This window comes from Anarrhichthys ocellatus, unplaced genomic scaffold, assembly GCF_004355925.1.
Source record: "Anarrhichthys ocellatus isolate YVR2014 unplaced genomic scaffold, GSC_Weel_1.0 scaffold4, whole genome shotgun sequence".
NCBI classification, from domain to species: Eukaryota; Metazoa; Chordata; class Actinopteri; order Perciformes; family Anarhichadidae; genus Anarrhichthys; species Anarrhichthys ocellatus.
Genome location: NW_022280034.1, coordinates 7,626,115 through 7,645,164, shown reverse-complemented (window position 1 = coordinate 7,645,164; position 19,050 = coordinate 7,626,115). Strand labels below are relative to the sequence as shown.

At 41.6% G+C, this 19,050-nt stretch overlaps 2 protein-coding genes across 4 annotated transcripts in view; both read right to left on the bottom strand.

Annotated features, from left to right (window-relative positions):
- LOC116380521 (phospholipase A2 inhibitor and Ly6/PLAUR domain-containing protein) overlaps positions 1-1,667 on the bottom strand; it is a 2,239-nt gene extending 572 nt beyond the window's left edge. Inside the window, exon 1 of the mRNA XM_031842429.1 lies at positions 1,619-1,667. Within this exon, the coding sequence (XP_031698289.1) occupies positions 1,619-1,667 (49 nt within the window). The remainder of the gene's footprint in view (positions 1-1,618) is intronic.
- Positions 1,668-3,532: 1,865 nt separating this feature from the next.
- Positions 3,533-19,050, bottom strand: part of kcnh4b (potassium voltage-gated channel, subfamily H (eag-related), member 4b) — a 34,993-nt gene continuing 19,475 nt past the window's right edge. Inside the window, exons 5-16 of one of the 3 annotated variants that reach the window (XM_031843353.1) lie at positions 18,307-18,547; positions 17,263-17,420; positions 16,663-16,864; positions 15,396-15,590; positions 14,677-14,876; positions 14,176-14,425; positions 13,869-14,083; positions 9,787-9,825; positions 8,625-9,004; positions 7,351-7,442; positions 6,393-6,469; positions 3,533-5,555 (exon numbers count right to left, since the gene is read on the bottom strand). In XM_031843353.1, coding sequence (XP_031699213.1) covers positions 4,482-5,555; positions 6,393-6,469; positions 7,351-7,442; positions 8,625-9,004; positions 9,787-9,825; positions 13,869-14,083; positions 14,176-14,425; positions 14,677-14,876; positions 15,396-15,590; positions 16,663-16,864; positions 17,263-17,420; positions 18,307-18,547 — 3,123 coding nt within the window. In that variant the 3' untranslated portion in view covers positions 3,533-4,481. The remainder of the gene's footprint in view (positions 5,556-6,392; positions 6,470-7,350; positions 7,443-8,624; positions 9,005-9,786; positions 9,826-13,868; positions 14,084-14,175; positions 14,426-14,676; positions 14,877-15,395; positions 15,591-16,662; positions 16,865-17,262; positions 17,421-18,306; positions 18,548-19,050) is intronic. The other 2 variants (XM_031843354.1, XR_004212652.1) reach the window with 2 other exon arrangements.

Below are 19,050 nucleotides of genomic sequence, written 5' to 3'. Positions count from 1 at the left end.
CGAAGGCAGTTTTAAGAAAAGTTGCAAAAGGATGATTTTAATTTAACCGCCCTGAGAAACTGAGATGGTGAGATTCAGCTTAAGAATCTACCAAATAAATCTTATAGTCACCCTTCGTAATAAAGAAAACTCTACTTCTCTACTTCTTCTTCACCTGTACATTGGTGAATATTGATATCATGAATAGACCCTAATGTCATTTCCCAGTAGATGTGAGCACTTTCCAAGTAAGTAGACAACAATGTATTGACACCTCAGATGATGTACTGTACATTTAAACAATCTGATTAAATGTAATTTGTGTAAACTGAAACATATTTCATGGTTTGGCAACATTATCCCCTTCCCCTGTATGCTGTGTGTCACAGATGGGAGCAGGACATAGAACAGTGTGATGTAGTGATGTTGTACTTATTCATGCACGTTATCATTGGGCTCATTACAATATCATTCTTGAGACTTAGTTTAAGTCCAAAAAAAGCTTGTTGGATAATGGTTTTGCAATATTTAATATTTCTTGAGTAATATGTGTGAATGTACAATATGCACATACAAACACTCTGTTTTATCTGGGTTGATGTTTTTATTCTCAATTTGTTTAAATGTTTTTACCTGAATTTAAAAGGTTGAATCGATGTATTCATATGCTGTTCAGACTATTTACTGCTTATTTATACAAACGCAGGGAGGATGCAATGCCAATATTTGCGAATTGTAAATTGAAAAAGACGAAAGGGAAACTGGGGGGGAAAAAACTTTTTAATGGATTCTCATGAATACATTATCACTACATGATAAAGTCAAATGCAGAGTATGAGTTTCCTTTTCTAACACTCTTTACCGCATCTCATCGACCTGAAGGTGGTGCAATGCGATAGAGAAAAATAATTGTGCCTCATCAGCAGTCCTGAGATGCTTCATCAGTGATAAACTCAAAGAAGCTTAAATACGTGCCATACAATTCTTTCAAGAGCAGGTGGCGGTATTCCTGTCTAAATCTACCCTGTTAAATTGTCTCCTGAAGACAAATACGGCAAAAAGAAATATATGAAAAAGATGATAAATGTGTGATTTGAACGTGATACCTCTGAATAACTCATCAGCGTGCAGTCATCCTTATCCATGCATCCCTGGATGTAGCTATAGTATCTGTGAAAACATGGATTATAAGACAACATCTACACGTTTTCAGTCAAAGTAATGACTCTGAACTGATCCAGCTAATGTAATTGTTCCTTTTAGCTGAACAGCACACTGAGGGAGCAGCCTGTACTTACGGGATCCAGCTTGAAGGGTGATTCTGGCACAGACTTGATCTGATCCATAGCAGGTCTCCACATGGCCACATGGCCACTTGGCTTCGACGTGCCTCCACAGTTACACCTCAAGGCTTCACCTGGAAAAAGGAAAAGGAAAAATCATATCCAACCTTTGTATCCCAATTAGTGCTGCATTTTCACTGGCGCAAATAATTGACCTTAAGGTCTGAAATCAGCCCAAAACAGACACACTGGAGACATGAATTGCAGGTATTAATCAGCTGCAGCTTCTTGTGGCCATCATGCAATTTTGGTGAAATACACTGCAGGTTTGTTGGGTTTCCTGTACAATAACCTACCCTGGCTGACAACCACCAACACCAGAAGAGCAAGAATCACAGTCTTCATGTTTCCATGTGACTGTACAGTGTACACCGGTCTGTGCATGAATAAAGCAAGATGGAAAGGTGTTCGAAATCAAATGACATATTATAAGTGTTGATGGGAGCACTTTCATTAAGCACATACAAAAAAAACATTAAAGATATCCCACCTGGTAAATTGTCCTACTGGACGTGTGCTGCAAGGCTGCTGGCTTCCTTTTTATTAGGACTTGTTGCGCAATTAATGCAAATCCAGTGCATCATTAACTCAAAAATTGTCATCTGGGTTTTATTCATAAACCGAGTGGCTTATCGAGACCAGACGTGGATGTTGCAAAACCCAGTATGACCTCACTGATGCCCCAGGAGAGAATACTAATATTTTTTATGGTCCTATAAAAAACAAAAACAGTAAGCTTGTAAAAAAAAAGTAATGTTACCCTCTCATTGGGAGACAACACTGTGTCATGTATTAGCTCTATTTGAGAAATTGATTAATTCACTGCAGAAAAATTTGTCAAATTTTTGAATATAGAATTTGCTCATTTTTGTGCTGGATTTGGTCAGTTTGAGCTTTGCATTTCCATTTTAACCAATTATAAAGAGTGATTAAGAATTAGAAAGACACCACATCACTGTATATAAAAGAGAAAATGAGAGGTGAATGAATTAGAGTGTATATTATAGACTATAAGATCTATAAGACATATCAGAAAACACAACACGTGTTGTTACTTTATGTTTGTCCTGACAGGACGCTGTGTTGTTGACATAACCTGTTGAAATTGAGCCAATGGACATGAAACAAACTCAAGATGTTATCTGTGTGTGCACTGAAACCCTGAATGAAAAAAAATGTCACTGCTTGAATGAAATTTACATGAAAATATAGAATTAATGCGTTAACATTAGTGAATATAGGTTTTGTGTTTTTAGCTATGATCAGAAATGCTGATGTTACTGCTGCAGTTCCATCTCAGCAAGCATGAACAATACTCTACATTCACTTATATAATCGGATTGAGAGTCAAGACAGATCAGCCCAAATAAAAAAAATGGATAAACCAAAAGCATTCACAAAAGACTCACTGGATTCACAGTCACTAATGAGAAAAACAACAGCTGCAAATCCTCTCTCTCTTTTTTATATATATATTCTAAAGCCGACTGGTGACTTTCTGATTTACTCTGTTCTTACCAGAGATATTTTTCAACCGTTCAACATTTTCGTCTGTCTCGTAAATGGATGACTTCATTTTTTTCTACATCCTAGTGGAAGTAAATAAATTTAATTAAAATAATTCAGTAATTTTATATTTGGCAGCAACTCTTAAATATTTTTATGTCACAAATAAGAGGAATTTGTCTCACTCTCTCTCTCTCTCTCTCACACACACACACACACACACACACACACACACACACACACACACACACACACACACACACACACACACACACACACACACACACACTATATGTACTTCTTTCAGCTACAAGTGTGACACGTATGAACTCTAGTGGACTCAAATATATATGTTTGTACTTATAAACTACGACTAGTCTGCCTCTTTCAGGTAATAAAGAATGAATAACCCCCCACATGAAAACGTTAAAGTCCCATGTCATAACCAAATACAGTACATGTATGTAACAGTATACAAATGAAAGCATAACTCTGATGAATGCACAGAAACAGGTCAATACTTCCCATTATCTCCCTGTAACGGTAAAGTGCTCCTCTATTCCAACTTTCTGAATTTCCTCAGTGAAAAAATATTCCAACATGTCTTGCAACTAAATAGTTGTTCACAGAATACGTGACTTTCTTTTCAGAAAAATGATATATCAAGTGTGGTAAGTGTGACGCCACAGTAAAGGACACTTCAATACATTTCTGCATACTTTATTTTGTCAGCTAAGGAGAAATCATTGAAAAAGAACAAAGTTCCTGAATGTTTTTCCCCCCACTAGGCATTCATATTTAGTAAATGAATAACAGTACTTAATATTTCATGGGACCCTCTTTTCATCTAAATATGTATTTATTTATGTTTATTTATCAACAGCTATGTTGTGTTTATATAACTATAGATCTGTAAGAAAGACATTATTTCACAGGACTATGCCTTGGTGTGGAAAACAATAAGAAATGTCTTAAAATCTCATAAAACTGGAGACATTCAATGGAATTTTCTTGAAATCATAAATGATGTACTGCTTAGTGGAGATTGGATTGTAGATATTCATAGTCCAAGAACTCACAAATAAAAAATGCTGAAGTGAGAAAAACATTCAATTCAAAACAATAAACAATCTATGCTCAATGATGCACATACTCTCGTCCCTATGTGCAATGTGTCATTTTTGTTCCTTCACATATTAAAACATCCAACCCCTCTGAGCCGTCTGTCTACAAACACAGTATCTGTGAACCACAATCAACAGGTTGTCATGTAGAATGCGTACACATTATTTTGGAAACCTTTTCCTTAGGAAAAAGAATAAACAACTTTACCATGCAAGGAGGTAACAAGCATTATCAACCGCAAATTGCTCTAAGGGACGTTGGACAAAAATATACAGTATACACTGGAACTCTTTTATTTAAAGACACACTTCAGTAAATCCAAGATAATGCACAAATGACATGCTTTTGCATAGAAATGGTGTAAATTGTGTGGAGTTTGACAAATTAAGTTAAGAAATTAAGTTATTAAATACAGCACACGTTGACATTCTCCAGCAGGGTCTCTTTAACACTGTAAGTAGTTGCATGTCTATAACTCCCCCCCCCCCCAAGTTGTAGTGAAGTCAGTGAGTCTAACCCTGAAACAGTTTAATCTGTGAGGTCCAGACACCACGACTGCTCTGTGCTCAGAGTCTGAACACCAATGCTGGACCTTCGCGATGACACGCTTTCACTGTCCCTGCTCTCCATAGAGCCCCCATTCCCCAGTAGGCACTCCAGACTGGTGTGTTCTATGGCAGATGGGTCGCCCAGTGGAAGATCAGGCTCGAGAGCATCCGATCGCTGTGAGGCTGAATCCAGGGAGGATCCAAGAGGGTGGCCTGGCAACATGGGTGGAGATGCAGACACAGGGTGGACCGAGGGGTGTGAGTCCTCGATTTGGAAGAGGGAGGTGTCCTGGATCACATTATGGGATGTTGGGGCGGATATCAGAACGCAAATGTCCTCATGTGAGGCTTGTGATAAGTTAAGATGGGATTCGGAGTGCAGGGAGAGATGGGGGTACGAACTGGGTGACGAGTCCAGCAGGCTGTGTGTGGACGTACCTGTAGGGACACCGGACAAAAGGCAAGAGTATTCATCACTATCACTGGGAGGCTGCAGGCACAAAGTAGGCTGGGACTGGCTGATGATGGTCGGGCTAGCACCGACAAGCCTGTTGTCAGAGTCTTCATACCCAGCATGAGGTGCGAGGCCTGGACTTCCACCCTGGAAGCCTGGGCTGGCTCTGAGAGGAGACGGGCTTGTCCACAGATGTGTTGTCATGCTCTCAGAGCTGTGACACGGGCCTAACCTGGATGCAGAGTTTACAGAGAGGGGCAGACAGGAGTTGGCAGGTGGACTAGAGCATTGAGGCCAGTGCTGGCTATCTGTTTGGGTTTCAGCAGCTCCACTGTAGTTCCAGTGGCCAGCGGGTGCAACGCTTCGCTGGCTGTGGCCTTCCTGGCTCCCAGGATTGTTATTGGGGTGGAAGGTTGGAGCTAAGTTAAAGGGCATGCCAGTGTTGGGGACTGTAGACGGGTTGGACACCATTTGGATGCCATATGGGTATGAAGGAAGGGAGGCTTTGTAGTGTTGCACAGATATGTGGGCCTGAAGGAGATGCATCATGTGGTGCAGGTCCTTGGTGAGTTCAGATACTTCCTGGTTTAATGTGCCCATCTGCGTAGACAGTGCACACAGTTTAGTTGCGACATTAACAGATTTGGAGCATATTCTATTATTACACTGAGGAAACGTGGTAAATTACACAAGTACAGTACAGCTTCAAAGTACACAAAAAACAACAACACAGTTTTGCCCAATTAAGTCCCCAGCACAGAGTGACAAATTAATCGGTTTCTATCTTTGAGGCTCAATATTGGATCCCTGTCCAGATATCATTTTCTAATGATCTCCCTGAAGATAGCTGAACCATTTTAAACCCCTCTGACTTAAATAAATGATTTCTTACGCAGCAGTGAAATCCAGAGGGACACAGACTGAGTCAAATAGGGAAGAAAGTAGACAGAAAACTGTGAACAAGGGACAGGGGTCAGAGAAGGGCCACAAGTAGATCAAGGTTGTTATCCAACATTTTTTTTGGTTCAGATTGTCGAGTCAGCACTCCGCACTCTGCATTGTAGAAGCACCCTGCTGATTAATGAATATTGACTTCAGAAAGCACCTACATGGGCCCATCTGGATCCTCTTGCTGCACCTGCTTACGCATTATTTACATTAAAGTGAAGCGTGCAGTGGCAGACTGAGACACAAGGCACACATTAAGTCTATTTCTGCTCATTTTCTAGGTCAGCTCTGAAGCAAATTCATGTCTGAACAGGAACTCGGTTTATAATGTCAGAATAGCACACAGGTTGTATTTTCTAATAAAAAATGAATTAATGCTTCCTGTATTTCATATTCAGTACTTTACAGACAGATGACAGATTTGATGAGAGGGATACATTATTTTTGGTCCAATCAATGTTAATCTAGGTTTAAGAAGTTGTACCTTACCTTTTGGTTGAGTTGACCGATGCTCCGTCTGACCTCCTCTGTCTCAAGCAGCAGAGTGGAGTTAACCTGTGTGGAGTCTAAAGATATGAGGAGGAGAAAAACAACAAGTAGTTGACTCAGTAGCACACAACTCGGCCACAAACACGGAGGTCTTTATCATTATTAAAATGAAAAACTTTTCTCCAGACGATGAGAAATTACAGACACATGTATGTGCACGTATTGCATGTACACACACACACATGCATATATGTACAGTTGAATATTATGTGTGAATTACTGCAAAAACATTATGTTGTAGAGCTATTGCTTTGGATTCGTGTCTGCGATGTCATCTCTACTCTTATGTCTATTATCTAAAGAAATGGTTTATGTTGTTGCTGCTGTATGTCAGGATCTAAAAGAGGGAAGCTTGTGAACACTTAAAACACGACCAATATGACAGTAGACGGACCACAGCAGCAATTATGTGGAATCAATGAGGCACAAACTAGAAAAAAGCTAAACATAATGCAGGCAATCCTCCGGGAGGCGCTGCATGACGGCCAGAACAACTCAAACCAAATCAGGAGGTTTATCCTACACCACAGCTTTTAAAAACACTTTTAGTGATTAGGAAGCTGTACTGTACATAGACTGCTACGGTGTAATGTTGTGCATCCCTCAAGTACATTAGTTGGACTTTAACTGACCTGAATGTGATATTTTGCCAGAATGATAGCGATCATCAGTGTAAAGCCCAGGTTAGATGATCTGTACACTGCTTTGACCTCTGTTGTCTTTTAACATGTTCTCTGACTCTTTGGACACCCGGCTGTCATTTCATTCCTCTGCGCTCTCATATTTCCCCCAGAAGGAGTCAGGGCAACATTGTTGTATCCACTGTTTGAACCCTTGGGTTTACCTCCAGCCATCTGGCACCCGGGTGACCCTCGCAGCTGGAGGTGGTTTGACTTACCTTGGGTGCTGCCTCCCGTGCTGGCATTGGGCCTGCTGTGCTCCACGTTGAAGTGGAACGCGTGTCCATTGTCTTCGATGCCGTCTACCACCCTGGCAGGGAGGGGCGAAGAGAAGGGAAGCCGGAGTTAATGTAACAGTAGAGCTTTTTCAATCATCATTGGAGCCTGCAGACGACCGAGGAATGTGGCATGAGAGCTGCTGCTGGCAGAGGCCCATGTGGGTTTGAACATGAGGAGAAGAGCCCAGTCTGGAGGGGCGGACACCTGAGCTCTCTGAACCAGCACTTACCCATATCTAGGACTTACTGGATGACTTAGGGATACATTATGAATACAGATGGTTGGGGCAGGAGGATAAGGTGCTCTGGTAATGAAATGCAGTGACATCTGTTGAAATATGCAATGCAAATACACTCCATTTACATTAAGTGGATGATGCCGGTTCCTGTGGCATGACTTTAGGTGTCTGTTACAACGAACAACTTACTTTGATCATCTGAGACGCTCTATGTCGGGTATAACTAGGATGGATATATAGACATAACGTGGTCTACAAAATCCAGTGAGATGGCCTATGGCCTATGGTATAGTGGTGCTGTTAATGAGGTAAACTGCTGTGAAATAGTTTTAAAAAGGGGACACAAATTTTGGATTCTTAAAAATGAATGAACTTCGGCCTCTGGAGGGAAACCACAGTGTTTAAGAAGAAGGAACACGAGCATGTTGCTGCTCATGTCACTATGAAAGTATCAGATTATACGATGATATCAAAATAAACGTCTTTCAAGAAATGAGATACAAAGAAGAATAGATGTAAAAATCCCTGTCACACTGTAATGTAATATAATACAACTGTCTGAATAGATTCTGCCTTTGTGAAACTTATTATTTGCTGTTGACACTGTGCCATATGTTAAATCTACTGTATGATCATTTAGAGACTATAGTTTGAAGTGTTGTGTTGAACTGCATTAGAAAAGCATAAACTCTACAGTGTATTAATGAAATTATTACAAATATAATATAAACACAAACAGTGTGGAGTCAAAATAAAGAAGACATTTTAGTTCATTGACATTTAGCACTTATAGCTTTTTAAAATTATATTACACTCTATTGCATTACATTAACTGGGTGTTTCTACTGTTTTCTATTTTGGTCAACCAGCTACCAACATGCAAAAAAGTATTTTCATTTCGACTTTGATTAAGTTTTTGTTTGTTTTCTATTGTTGTTTTGAAAACTGAACATTTGATAATAGCTTTCAGGCTACCTGGGACTAAGATCTGGCGGTCCAAAGCAGGTGACGGTTGGGATAAGCAGCTTTGAAGGCTTTTTCTCGGCCCCCGACTCCCCCTGGGCTGAAGTTGAGGCCGTTGTGACTTTCGGGGAGCTGTGCTCTTTTTTCGACGGTGGCTGAGGGGATGAGCACTGCCCGTGGATGCCGCGGCTGAGGTTTGGTGAACGGCAGCGCCGCAGGGCGTTGAATTGCCGCAACTCATCCCCCAGGAGGTTCCCCAGTGAGGTACGCCGAACAGGGCTGCTGAAGTTGGGAAGCAGGAGGTTGCGACGGGAGCGGGTAGCTGGAGAGAGGTGGAAGGAGTCGTCCGGGTCATCCCCCTTAGTTTCCACCATAGAGGGGAGCCTGGCTTCCTGCAAAACAGCAAATACAACAGGCATCATTAATAACTGTACACTATGTGAGCTCTCACTACCAAGGGATGCACTGATCCCTAAACAGCATGGTTTGTTCTTGTGTTTGAGGATATGAAAACAAATTTGGAAATACTGGAGTAATAATTACATAAATGCTGAAATACTTACAGATATTGGAATTACGTTAAAAAAACTTGACCAATTTAAAATGCCACTCACAATACACAAATAATTTCACGAGTAATCCGGCAAATAAGCCTTTTGATAGCTGCTGATGAAGAGCCATTATTGTGTTATTTAGATTTTAATGAGATACAGCTGATGATATTTTAATCACATTAATCCTGCTACAGATCTATTACGGTCTAGTCATGGCTAACGGTGTGCTTGGCAGTAAAAACAATTGATTTTACATAAAATAAGCACTGTAAACAGTATTTTAATATTAGGAAGGCGGGGCGATAAGCATAGTGAGAAAAGTAGCTCATAAGGTTTCCTATTAGGAGAGCTACTGACCCAGTTAGTGAGCTAACTCCAGGGACTCAACATGCTCCGTCTGTTCCAAATGAGTCTCAACCTGCAGGGGAAGTCCTTCCACAAACCCTCCCACTAGCAATACAGTACTGAAGACCCAACAAAACCTGAGGGTGTTACCTTGAAAAACCAGACACGCCGGTTAAACGTTAATTTGATATGCATGACACAAATGCACCTTTGACAATTCGGGATAAGGAATAATAACAGCCCTAACAGAAGAAGAACATTTAATTTGAACTCACGTGGGGAAGCCTGGGTGACCTTGAAAACCTGCTGAGACCCTGCAGTAACAAAAAGAAAGCGACAGGGATTACAAAAGACACAGCCCCAGGCAAAACATATTAATATATTCAACTTCATGTCCTCCTTATCAAACCTTTAAACATTAAACTTAACCCTTGTGATGCCACATTAAGAAATGAAATGTGCCCTGTGGAGTTTTCTTATAAGTGTATCTTTGACGTCTAACAAACATGTCAAGTGTATTTCTTTCCTCATAAAACATCTGCAAAGCTGATTTTGAAGTATTTCAAATCCAGCATTGGCGCATTGCAGCATATCTTGGCGTGTTACCACCTGTTGATCAGTGGAATATAGTGTGACACCAGGGGAGGTCAAGAACTCCACAGGGAATATTGAATTCATTTTGATGATGTCTTTGCATTTACAGTATAAAATTCTAATTTGTTATCTACTGTTGTATCCACTTGAACCCTTTTGGAACTATCTAAATGACCGTGGCCTTTGATAAAGCCTTTGCTACACAAGCCGAATCACATAACTGATCCTTCGTCTACACTCGATTGCAAGGGGGATTCCGGTGAAAGTTTGTCTTACACCGTTGCAAGCAATTTAGCACAATCACCAGCTGGATGGCAAAATGAAACCGTGGTAGTGTGAAGTCTTCCTTCGTGTGTGAAAAACGTGCTTCTGACAGCATGGCTTAATGTGACAACACGAGCCACAGTCTATCGCTCCACCAGCACAGAGCAAGTAATGCTCTTTGATGCAGGAAGGCAATTCACTGAGGAAACGCATTCAATTTAATCCTTCATTGAAGCACAATACGGAGTTTAAAAATCATCTCCACCAGAAGGCGGTTAAAGCAAAAAATATAACTCTAGTTGTGAGACTTTGGACGGGGGTGAAAGTCTGTGAATCTATTTCAGGCAGGAAAAATTCTCCTCCTAACGAAGACTAACCCCGAGGCAATGTGGAGTGATTAATTAGCCAGCCAGGATTATCGGTGCCAAATGACATAAATTGAACATCAATAGCAATTAATGGGGCAAGGATGCCACAAGTGTCCCACATATCAAAATTAGTTTGCAGGGACTTAATTTCGGGACTTCTTCCTGTCACTCACAAGAGGGCTATCTTGTGTTTGCTCATGCAAAGAACAGACCTTACAGAACTTACAGAACAGCATACTTGCGCACACAAGAGTGTGTCAGTGTCTTGTATGTTGTGCCTCTTGTGTTTCAAATCCAGAGCACATTTTGGGTCAAATTTGAACTTTCCAGAACAGTTAAACAAATCTGAAACACAGACCATTGACAGCTGAGTGTAAATTCCTCCTGATGTATCTCAGAGTGAGAGGGGGAGCTGTCTGTGATATATTGTACTGAAGGGATGTACTTGAAATGACACTGTCACCTGGGACAATTGTTGTGACATATTTTGTCCTCTCCTCTGTGTATTCCTTCAGCCCACTCCTGGTTGGTATTTCTATCCCATCCAACATGTACTACACATGTTTCTAGCTTTTCAAACTTCTTTCACTCCCACGACTGGTTATCAGTGGCTGCCTTCGTCATCTTTGTTAAACTGTTGTTGTCATATGAGGCTCCAAAGGGGGTTGCATCCCTATAACCCCTGACCGGCCAGCTTGTTCTTCACACTCCATGACTACTGACTACTTAACTCTCCCATGGTCGTTAAAGTGGGACTCAGTGCTGGTTCCCTGGTGGTGTAATGACCTTCCCACTCTGCCAAGGAGAAAACAGTCATCCCGTATCTCTCTAAATCCACCTCCCTGAAGAAACAAGCATTGCTCCTCGGTCTATCAATCATTCCATACCAAATCATTCAACCTGACCTTAAAATTGCAATAACTGTTACACTATCAAGATATGATTACCTTTTAAGTTGCTAGTAGCTAACTGTGTCTGTCAGGTGCTGAGCAGGTAGAGCAGAAAATTGTTTTTTCATTGGAAACAGCTTCCTGGTGCGGCCAAAAACAACACTATGAGAGTCAACCTGGTCTCCTGCAAAATTACGTTCCTGTACAACTAAACTGCATTCTCAATTATGCTTCAGAGGGATCTCCAGGATTACGGTCGCAGCCATCCATCCCGACCTCCTCCCTAAACGGGCTTCCATGGACTATGATTAGAAACATATTTGTGATAGGTCATAAAGAAACGTAATCCAGGAGAATATGTTTACCTTGAATTGTTATTGAGGATGCAATTTTTTTTGCATTGGAAAGTAGTTTTGTAGAAGTCCACTACACAGTAAAGTTGTAAATGTTAAACTGTTAAACAAAACAGTGAGCTGAAACTCACAATAAAGCTCTGTAACGCCAAGGGGGGATGCAGATCAGGGTGATAATTCTCTATAGCTTCTATGAGCGACCCTTTTCAGATTTTCATTTGATACATAATAAAATATCAGTTCTAGCTGCTATGAAAAGTAATACCACTTAATAGCATAAAACACTTTTTGTCTCTGTAAAACTTTCATACTCTCTACCAAAACCTAATGAAAATAATTTAATCGACACCACATCAGTCAAAGCTATTCAATTATAGAGTTGACAAAAAAAATCATCAAACAAAATAATTTTCCATCTGGTAGTCTGGGGTTTTCCCTTTATTTGACAAGATAAAGTAGTCCCTTTTGGATACCTTATACTGTAATAGGCATTCCTACAATCTGTTTCTTTGGCAGTATTTCACTATGACTGATTGCTGAACAGTCAGCAATTCTCATGTATCTCTTGAGTGTAATGTGGACCTCCCATCATACAACAACTCCAACTGCAAACCACCCACCGTGAGGATGTGGATGAGACCAGTCCTACTGTATATGTGTGTGTGTGTGTGTGTGTGTGTCAGGAGTTATGGAACCTGGCAACTCGACCAGGTAGCTTGAGCATAAACTCTGAGCAGATGGCCTGAGACAGAGTTAGAGAGCTAGTTCTTGTGATCAGCCACGCCACAAAGAAGCCTGCTAGAATCATAGTTAAAGACTGTAAGAACTTTAAAAACGTGTATACGTTCATGGCCTCTATACACACAACATACAGTATTTGTCTTGGGAAAACCTTTCTCCAATAATGAGCTTCTCTGTAGTATATACAGTACATGGATTCTGCCAGGTGCCAAATGGTATCTATGATGTCTCTTTATGGGATGAAACCTCTCAAAAATTATAATTCTCTTCTTTTTGAAAACATCATCAATACAGTTTCACTCAGCCTGAAAAAATGGCATCCATTAACGAACATGGCCAGCACAGATGTCCTGTTCTTCATATTCCAAACCAAATGATTAAAACATTTTTTTAAATGAATGAACTAATGAGCAAGAAAGCCTTCAAACAATGGGAAAGGCCTGTGGGAGCCAAGAGGAATGCTTGAAGCTAGTACAAATGCTTGAGATTGACAATATTGATGACATTGGGAGTCTTTGGGGAGCTTTGCCAGCTTTGTCAGTCACACATGAAAGACAATTTGGCATTAATTTGTTTTGATTGCACGGTTCAACATAATGCCGTGCAAAACAGCCATTGCACTTTGTCACACTGTTTCTTTAATTAATGAAACTATTCAATTCCTGGGTTTCAAGATGCATCTTTATATAACAATGCCTGAAAACAGGTGCATTTTCTCCACAGATGGAGGATGGTCTTAAATAACTGTGAGGGGTAACAGGCAGCACTGAGAGGAGGTCAGTGTCTGGCTGTAATGTCATCCGGCTTTGCTTTGGGGTGGCAACAGGGAAGCGATACGGCTGCCTGACAGTGGCACCCACGCATTGTAATTGGTGTGACAATCAAGCCACCAACAGCCCTTTGGTCGTCGCGGTAGACCAAGTGTCAAGGGGGGGTTGCTCTATTCTATCAGACAGTGTGTGTGTGTGGAGGGGGGGCAATGAAACTAGATCTTGAATTTCTGAATTCTCTAGGCTTAAAAAACATTTTTGAGAGTTATAAATTAGGGATTGAATATGAAAAGACAGGCTTACAATTGAGAAAAAGGAAACCCTAATGACACATTTGATGAACACCAGTTTTCTGTTTGCGAGTGTATATTTAGTACCTCGTCCTGGCTGCCCTCACGCAGGTTGTAGGTGAGGTTGTTGTGGATGTCAGAGGTGAACACAGTGGCGTACTCAGGGTAGAGTTCCAGCACCTCTTTCAGACCGCGCACATTGATGTACTGGAGGTCACAATAGGTCAGCGCCTTCACATCAGCATTGGTCTTGATCACCTGGTCGGTTCCAGGCAGGTCAGACCCAATCAGGTCCCCTTTTCCTGAAATAAAAAACAGTAAATATTCACCGTCCTGCTCCACTACATAATCACCTGAAACATGATGCTAAAACAGTCCGGGCCACAATACCAACCTAATATTGCCAGCACCATGCTGTCTTTCAGCACCTCCAGGGACCCGGAGCAGACAAAGTAGTTGGCATGCAGCGCGTCCCCCTGACGGATGAGGTACTCCCCAGGGACACAGAAGGAGGTTTTTATATGGAGGGAGAGCGAGCGCAGGCAGCCACGACTGGCCCCCTTAAAGACCGGCAGCTGGAGGATGTCCTTATTCAGATGCATGGCGATGTCGGCCCGCAGCTCATCAGGGAAGTCATGCAGGAGCTGGGGATGTATGACAGATGTAATAAGGGGTGACACTCATTGGTATTTAGGGAATGGACTGTGTTGCCACCAGTTACCCTCTTTTGAATTTCAATCGGATGTAAATTTTTGGTGTACAGGCAGCCGATCATGAACAATTACAGCTGCAAAGGGTTTGTGAATGGTCTAAACATGACCCAGAAGTTTCTTGAGGGCAGACAGCAGCTTGTACCAAAGTATTACATGACAACAACAATGAAAGGGACTCCTACCTCGTTGGCATCTATGCCATTGTTGACAGACCATGTGGTCTGGAAGTACTCCAGCATGCGCTGTTTGATCTGCTGGGGCAGGCGGTGGACACGGATGAAGTCCTTCAGGTCCGTCATGCGTGTGTGATAGAGAGAGCGCCGAGAGTACATACGCTGAATGATGGCCGTCACGTTACCGAAGACCAGGGCGTGCATCAGTGCTGTGTGAGAGACGGAAACAAAAATAACGTATATTTGATCATATAGGCTGAATAGTTGTATTGCTACATAAAAAACGTACAATCTGACATTTTATTCTGAAGGCAGTTTCTTTTGGCCTTTTACAATTGGAATGGGTTTAATCACATCACTTTTTAGGTTGACTTTTACTTTTCAAAACACTTTTCCTGCTAATCCAATTTGATATTGATCATTACCTAATCATCTACATTTGTTACTGGTTATTTGCTTATTAAGCTACACAAAAGGCAGAGTCATTTACAGCTTTGTGCATATCACTGTTATGAAAAAAAAAAAAAATTGCCACACAATAATTATCTCCTGTATTGTTGAACCAATAATTGCCACCTCAGCTAAAATGATCTGTTTATTGGTATATCAAGATGGCAAAAAGCTATGTTTTAAAGGCCAGCCAAATCATCAGACCCACTTCCTGCTGAATCTCCAGCACTGGCGTGCCAGGACGCCAGAGGGAGAATGTACCCTGGTGTCAGACATACCGCCGATGAGCATGGTGCAGATGGAGAATATCTTCTCAGCATCGGTGTTGGCACAGACATTGCCGAAGCCCACACTGGTCAGGCTGCTGAGGGTAAAGTAAAGGGCAGCGATGTAGGAGCTGCGCACTGTCGGGCCGCCCACCGTGCTGTTGATGTAGGGTGTCTCAAGACGTTTGCCCAGCTCATGAAGCCACCCTTGAATGAGAAGGTAGAGCATGAGCAAACACTGTTCAAAGGTTATGGTTGATGTTAATATTATGTCTGAGCTCTGTCAGCTCTGGTGGTAGTGGCAGTAGTGGCAGTATGGTCATGCACTTCTGTCTCAGAGAGACAGAAGTGCATGTTTGGGTCTGTGTGTGTCTGACAGAGATTGTCAGCAGTTTCATGAGGCTGGCATGTCGTTGAGGGACAGGGCAGAATTAGATTGGCTCCTCCAGGGATAAACAAGACCAAGTGTAATTAGCAGGTTGGACCTAACCTCCCTATAGACAGAATATACCGCTACAACTCTAAGCGCAATCACACAATTAGAGACACAAACACACATGTTGCACAGCGGACTGGGTCAGATGTTTCATTTTGCTGTAGCCTACAGTATGTCACAGTATGCGTGTTGCTGTTTAAGGTTGTTTAAATAAATAGCATATAGTATATGGTTGTTAAACTGTCGGGTTGAACTTGGCTGCAGTCGTGTTGGAAGTAAGAAAAACCTAAACATGGTTACGCTCTTCGATCTGACGCAGGCAACTGTGTAAGAAAGAAGACAAGCGCTCAGATATTTCTCAGACAAGACATTACTGTGCTGCTTCCTTACAGTCGTTCTTTATTTTTTTACCAGCTTTTGATCCGGTTTCAGACAGTTCTCATTAGAGCCCCAGAGTATGGTGTTCGTCACTATTTCACCACTGAGCAGAGCTAGACACGCCAATAGGTGAGCAATGACTATTTATAGCTAAACGGGAAACAACAAAAGCAAAATGTAGTCTTATTTGTTGTCATTTTTGCCTATTTAAACAGAGAAAACACATGACTTACACGGTAAGTGAAACAAGTCTGGATAGTCAACACCATGCTTAAATTATGAAATGAGCACTCGGAATATGATATACTGGATTTGTTTAATAAATGATGTTGCATGGTAAAAATCAGTTGGAACTATTACTTCATTCATCCTTCACAGAAAAATGATGCTCTTGCTGGTTGGAACCCCAAACCTGACCTTCATACCTCAACAGCTTCCTCTTAGCAAGGCCTCAATCAGACTCACCAATGTCCCAGGTCTCATTGGTCTCTATCTCTTTACGTCCAATCATGTACCAGATGCAGGCCATCCAGTGTGCCAGCAGGGCAAACACAGACATGAGCAAGGTCAGCACCATGGCGCTGTACTGGGAATAGCGATCCAGCTTCTGCAGCAGACGAAGGAGGCGTAGCAGGCGTACCGTTTTAAGCAGGTGGACGAGGGAGGTCTGAGGAGGAGAAGCAAGTATGGGGGGGGGGGGGGTGGTGACAGAGAAAAGGAGAGAGAAAGTTAATCCCTTGGTTTTGTGTTGTTTCTGGAAAGACACTGTGACTGTACATATACAGCATATATACACAGCTGAATATCACAGCTTGAACAAGCGGCGACTTGTTTTGCTCAAACAAATGTTCTTATCTTGTGTAAAATTCACTATTTAGGGAGTAGTCACATCGGCAGGCAGGCAGCAACAATAGCCGCCTTGTGGAATGCAAGGTGGTGCATTTTAGAGGTTAAACATTTCAGGGATTATTTATTTATTTATTATAAGTAATCCATTTGCTGCATGTCAGCAGTCCCAGTGAAAAAAAAAAAAAAAGACAGCTGAACATATCCAGTTGCACTCACCACTGTGATGTTGAAGGCATACAGCAGGTCGAAGGGCAGGGCAGCCACCAGGTCCACAAAGAACCAGGTGGTGGCGTAATGAATGCAAATGGAGCGCGCCTCGTACACCACCTGCCCTGACTGGCTCACATAGGTGGTGCGGAAGTTTAAGATGATGTCTGCAAATACAAAGGTAGTAGTTTTTTCCCCCCCAGTGACGTAAAGACGGTATTGTCATATTCATTAAAATGGATGAGGTCAGACTTTTATGCGTGTTTGACTGATAAAATTATAAACACATTGTGTACAGTGTGGAAAGATCACAAGCTGAGTTTCAATCCCAGTGGTTCAATTGTATGTGATATATACTTAAGACCACACCACAATGTTTGTCATTCACACTTTTGAAAGTATAGAATGAGTAGTGTACCAATTTAAGTCATTGTTTTAATGCATCCATATGAATCAGCAAGTTTGCAAGACAGATCATTTTCATCTTAGTGTCAGAATGTGGCAAGCACACATAACAAGCAGACCTCTGGGTGTATGGTTTGATTTAAAAAAAAAAAAAAAAAAACCTTATCTGTCATCCAAGCTGTTGATATTTGCAGAGCTCTTGCCTCATCACTCAATACAAATCTCAGTTATGAGAAGCTAAAAGGTAAGATGATGATAATGATTTCTGCTCACACAGCAATGTGCAGACCAGTGTTAACTGCAAAAACCATCTAAATTAAAAACAGTGGACACCTCATGTCCAATATACCATATTCCCTGAATGTGTTTGGCTAGCATGCCATATTTTGGGTGCTATACTGTATGAGGCAGTTTCCACTTTTTTTGAAGCAGCAACCTATCAATTACATTACTTCAAAAGTCAAATTACAATAAAAAAAAAAGTTGGCTGGTATCCTCCCTCTTCTTGCCAAGTTGAGGGACTCAGACGTGAATATGAAATAATTGGCTTGATGGTGGTCAAACCACAATTTTGAACCTATAGTGATCAGTTCAGCACAAGAACTTCAGGGCAAAATCAGGGAGCCACGTCTTCTTTTCGACACTCACCTATAATAAAGAGCATTTCCACCACAATGTCGCTGACAATGGTGGAGCGCGCAGCTGTGACGGTGTCATCGTACGGCGTGAAGCTGACGTTGTAGGGCACGGTGACAGCCACATAGAAGGTGGCCAGCAGAATGAGCCAGTCCCACAGGGCTTTAGAGATGCTGTAGTGGAGCAGAATGAAGCGCGACTTCTGCACCGCTGCCACCTTGTACTCCGGTATTGAAGGCTTGTTGATCATGCTCTGTAGGAGAAGTGAAATGTATCTTGGTCAGAATGCATACACAGTCATATACATAAATGTGCAAACAGTACATGCATGCTCACACACAAATAGCTTTTTAAATTTTTAAGCTTACATATACAAAAGCACATCAGAGAAACTGCATACATGAATAACTTGATAACCAGATGGTCATGAGGTGGAGTGCTGTGAAAATAAATGGTAATCAGATGGACATTGCTGTGCCAAGATTTTGCAGAAACAGACAATATAAATGTCAGCGCCCTCTCTTGTGATATGACCGGTGATGATTCAATACGGTATGCAACTCAAGCAAAACAGATATGGTAATGCTGCTGGTTATCTATTCATGACAGCCTCCTTATAGACGGTGATAAAACCTTGAAATGACCATGCAGTAATAACACACAATGACAGACACAGGACTGTGGTCAGTGAAGGGGAAACTTATTACCAACAATGACGCATGATAATCTCATACATGACTTGGCCTAACTTCATCC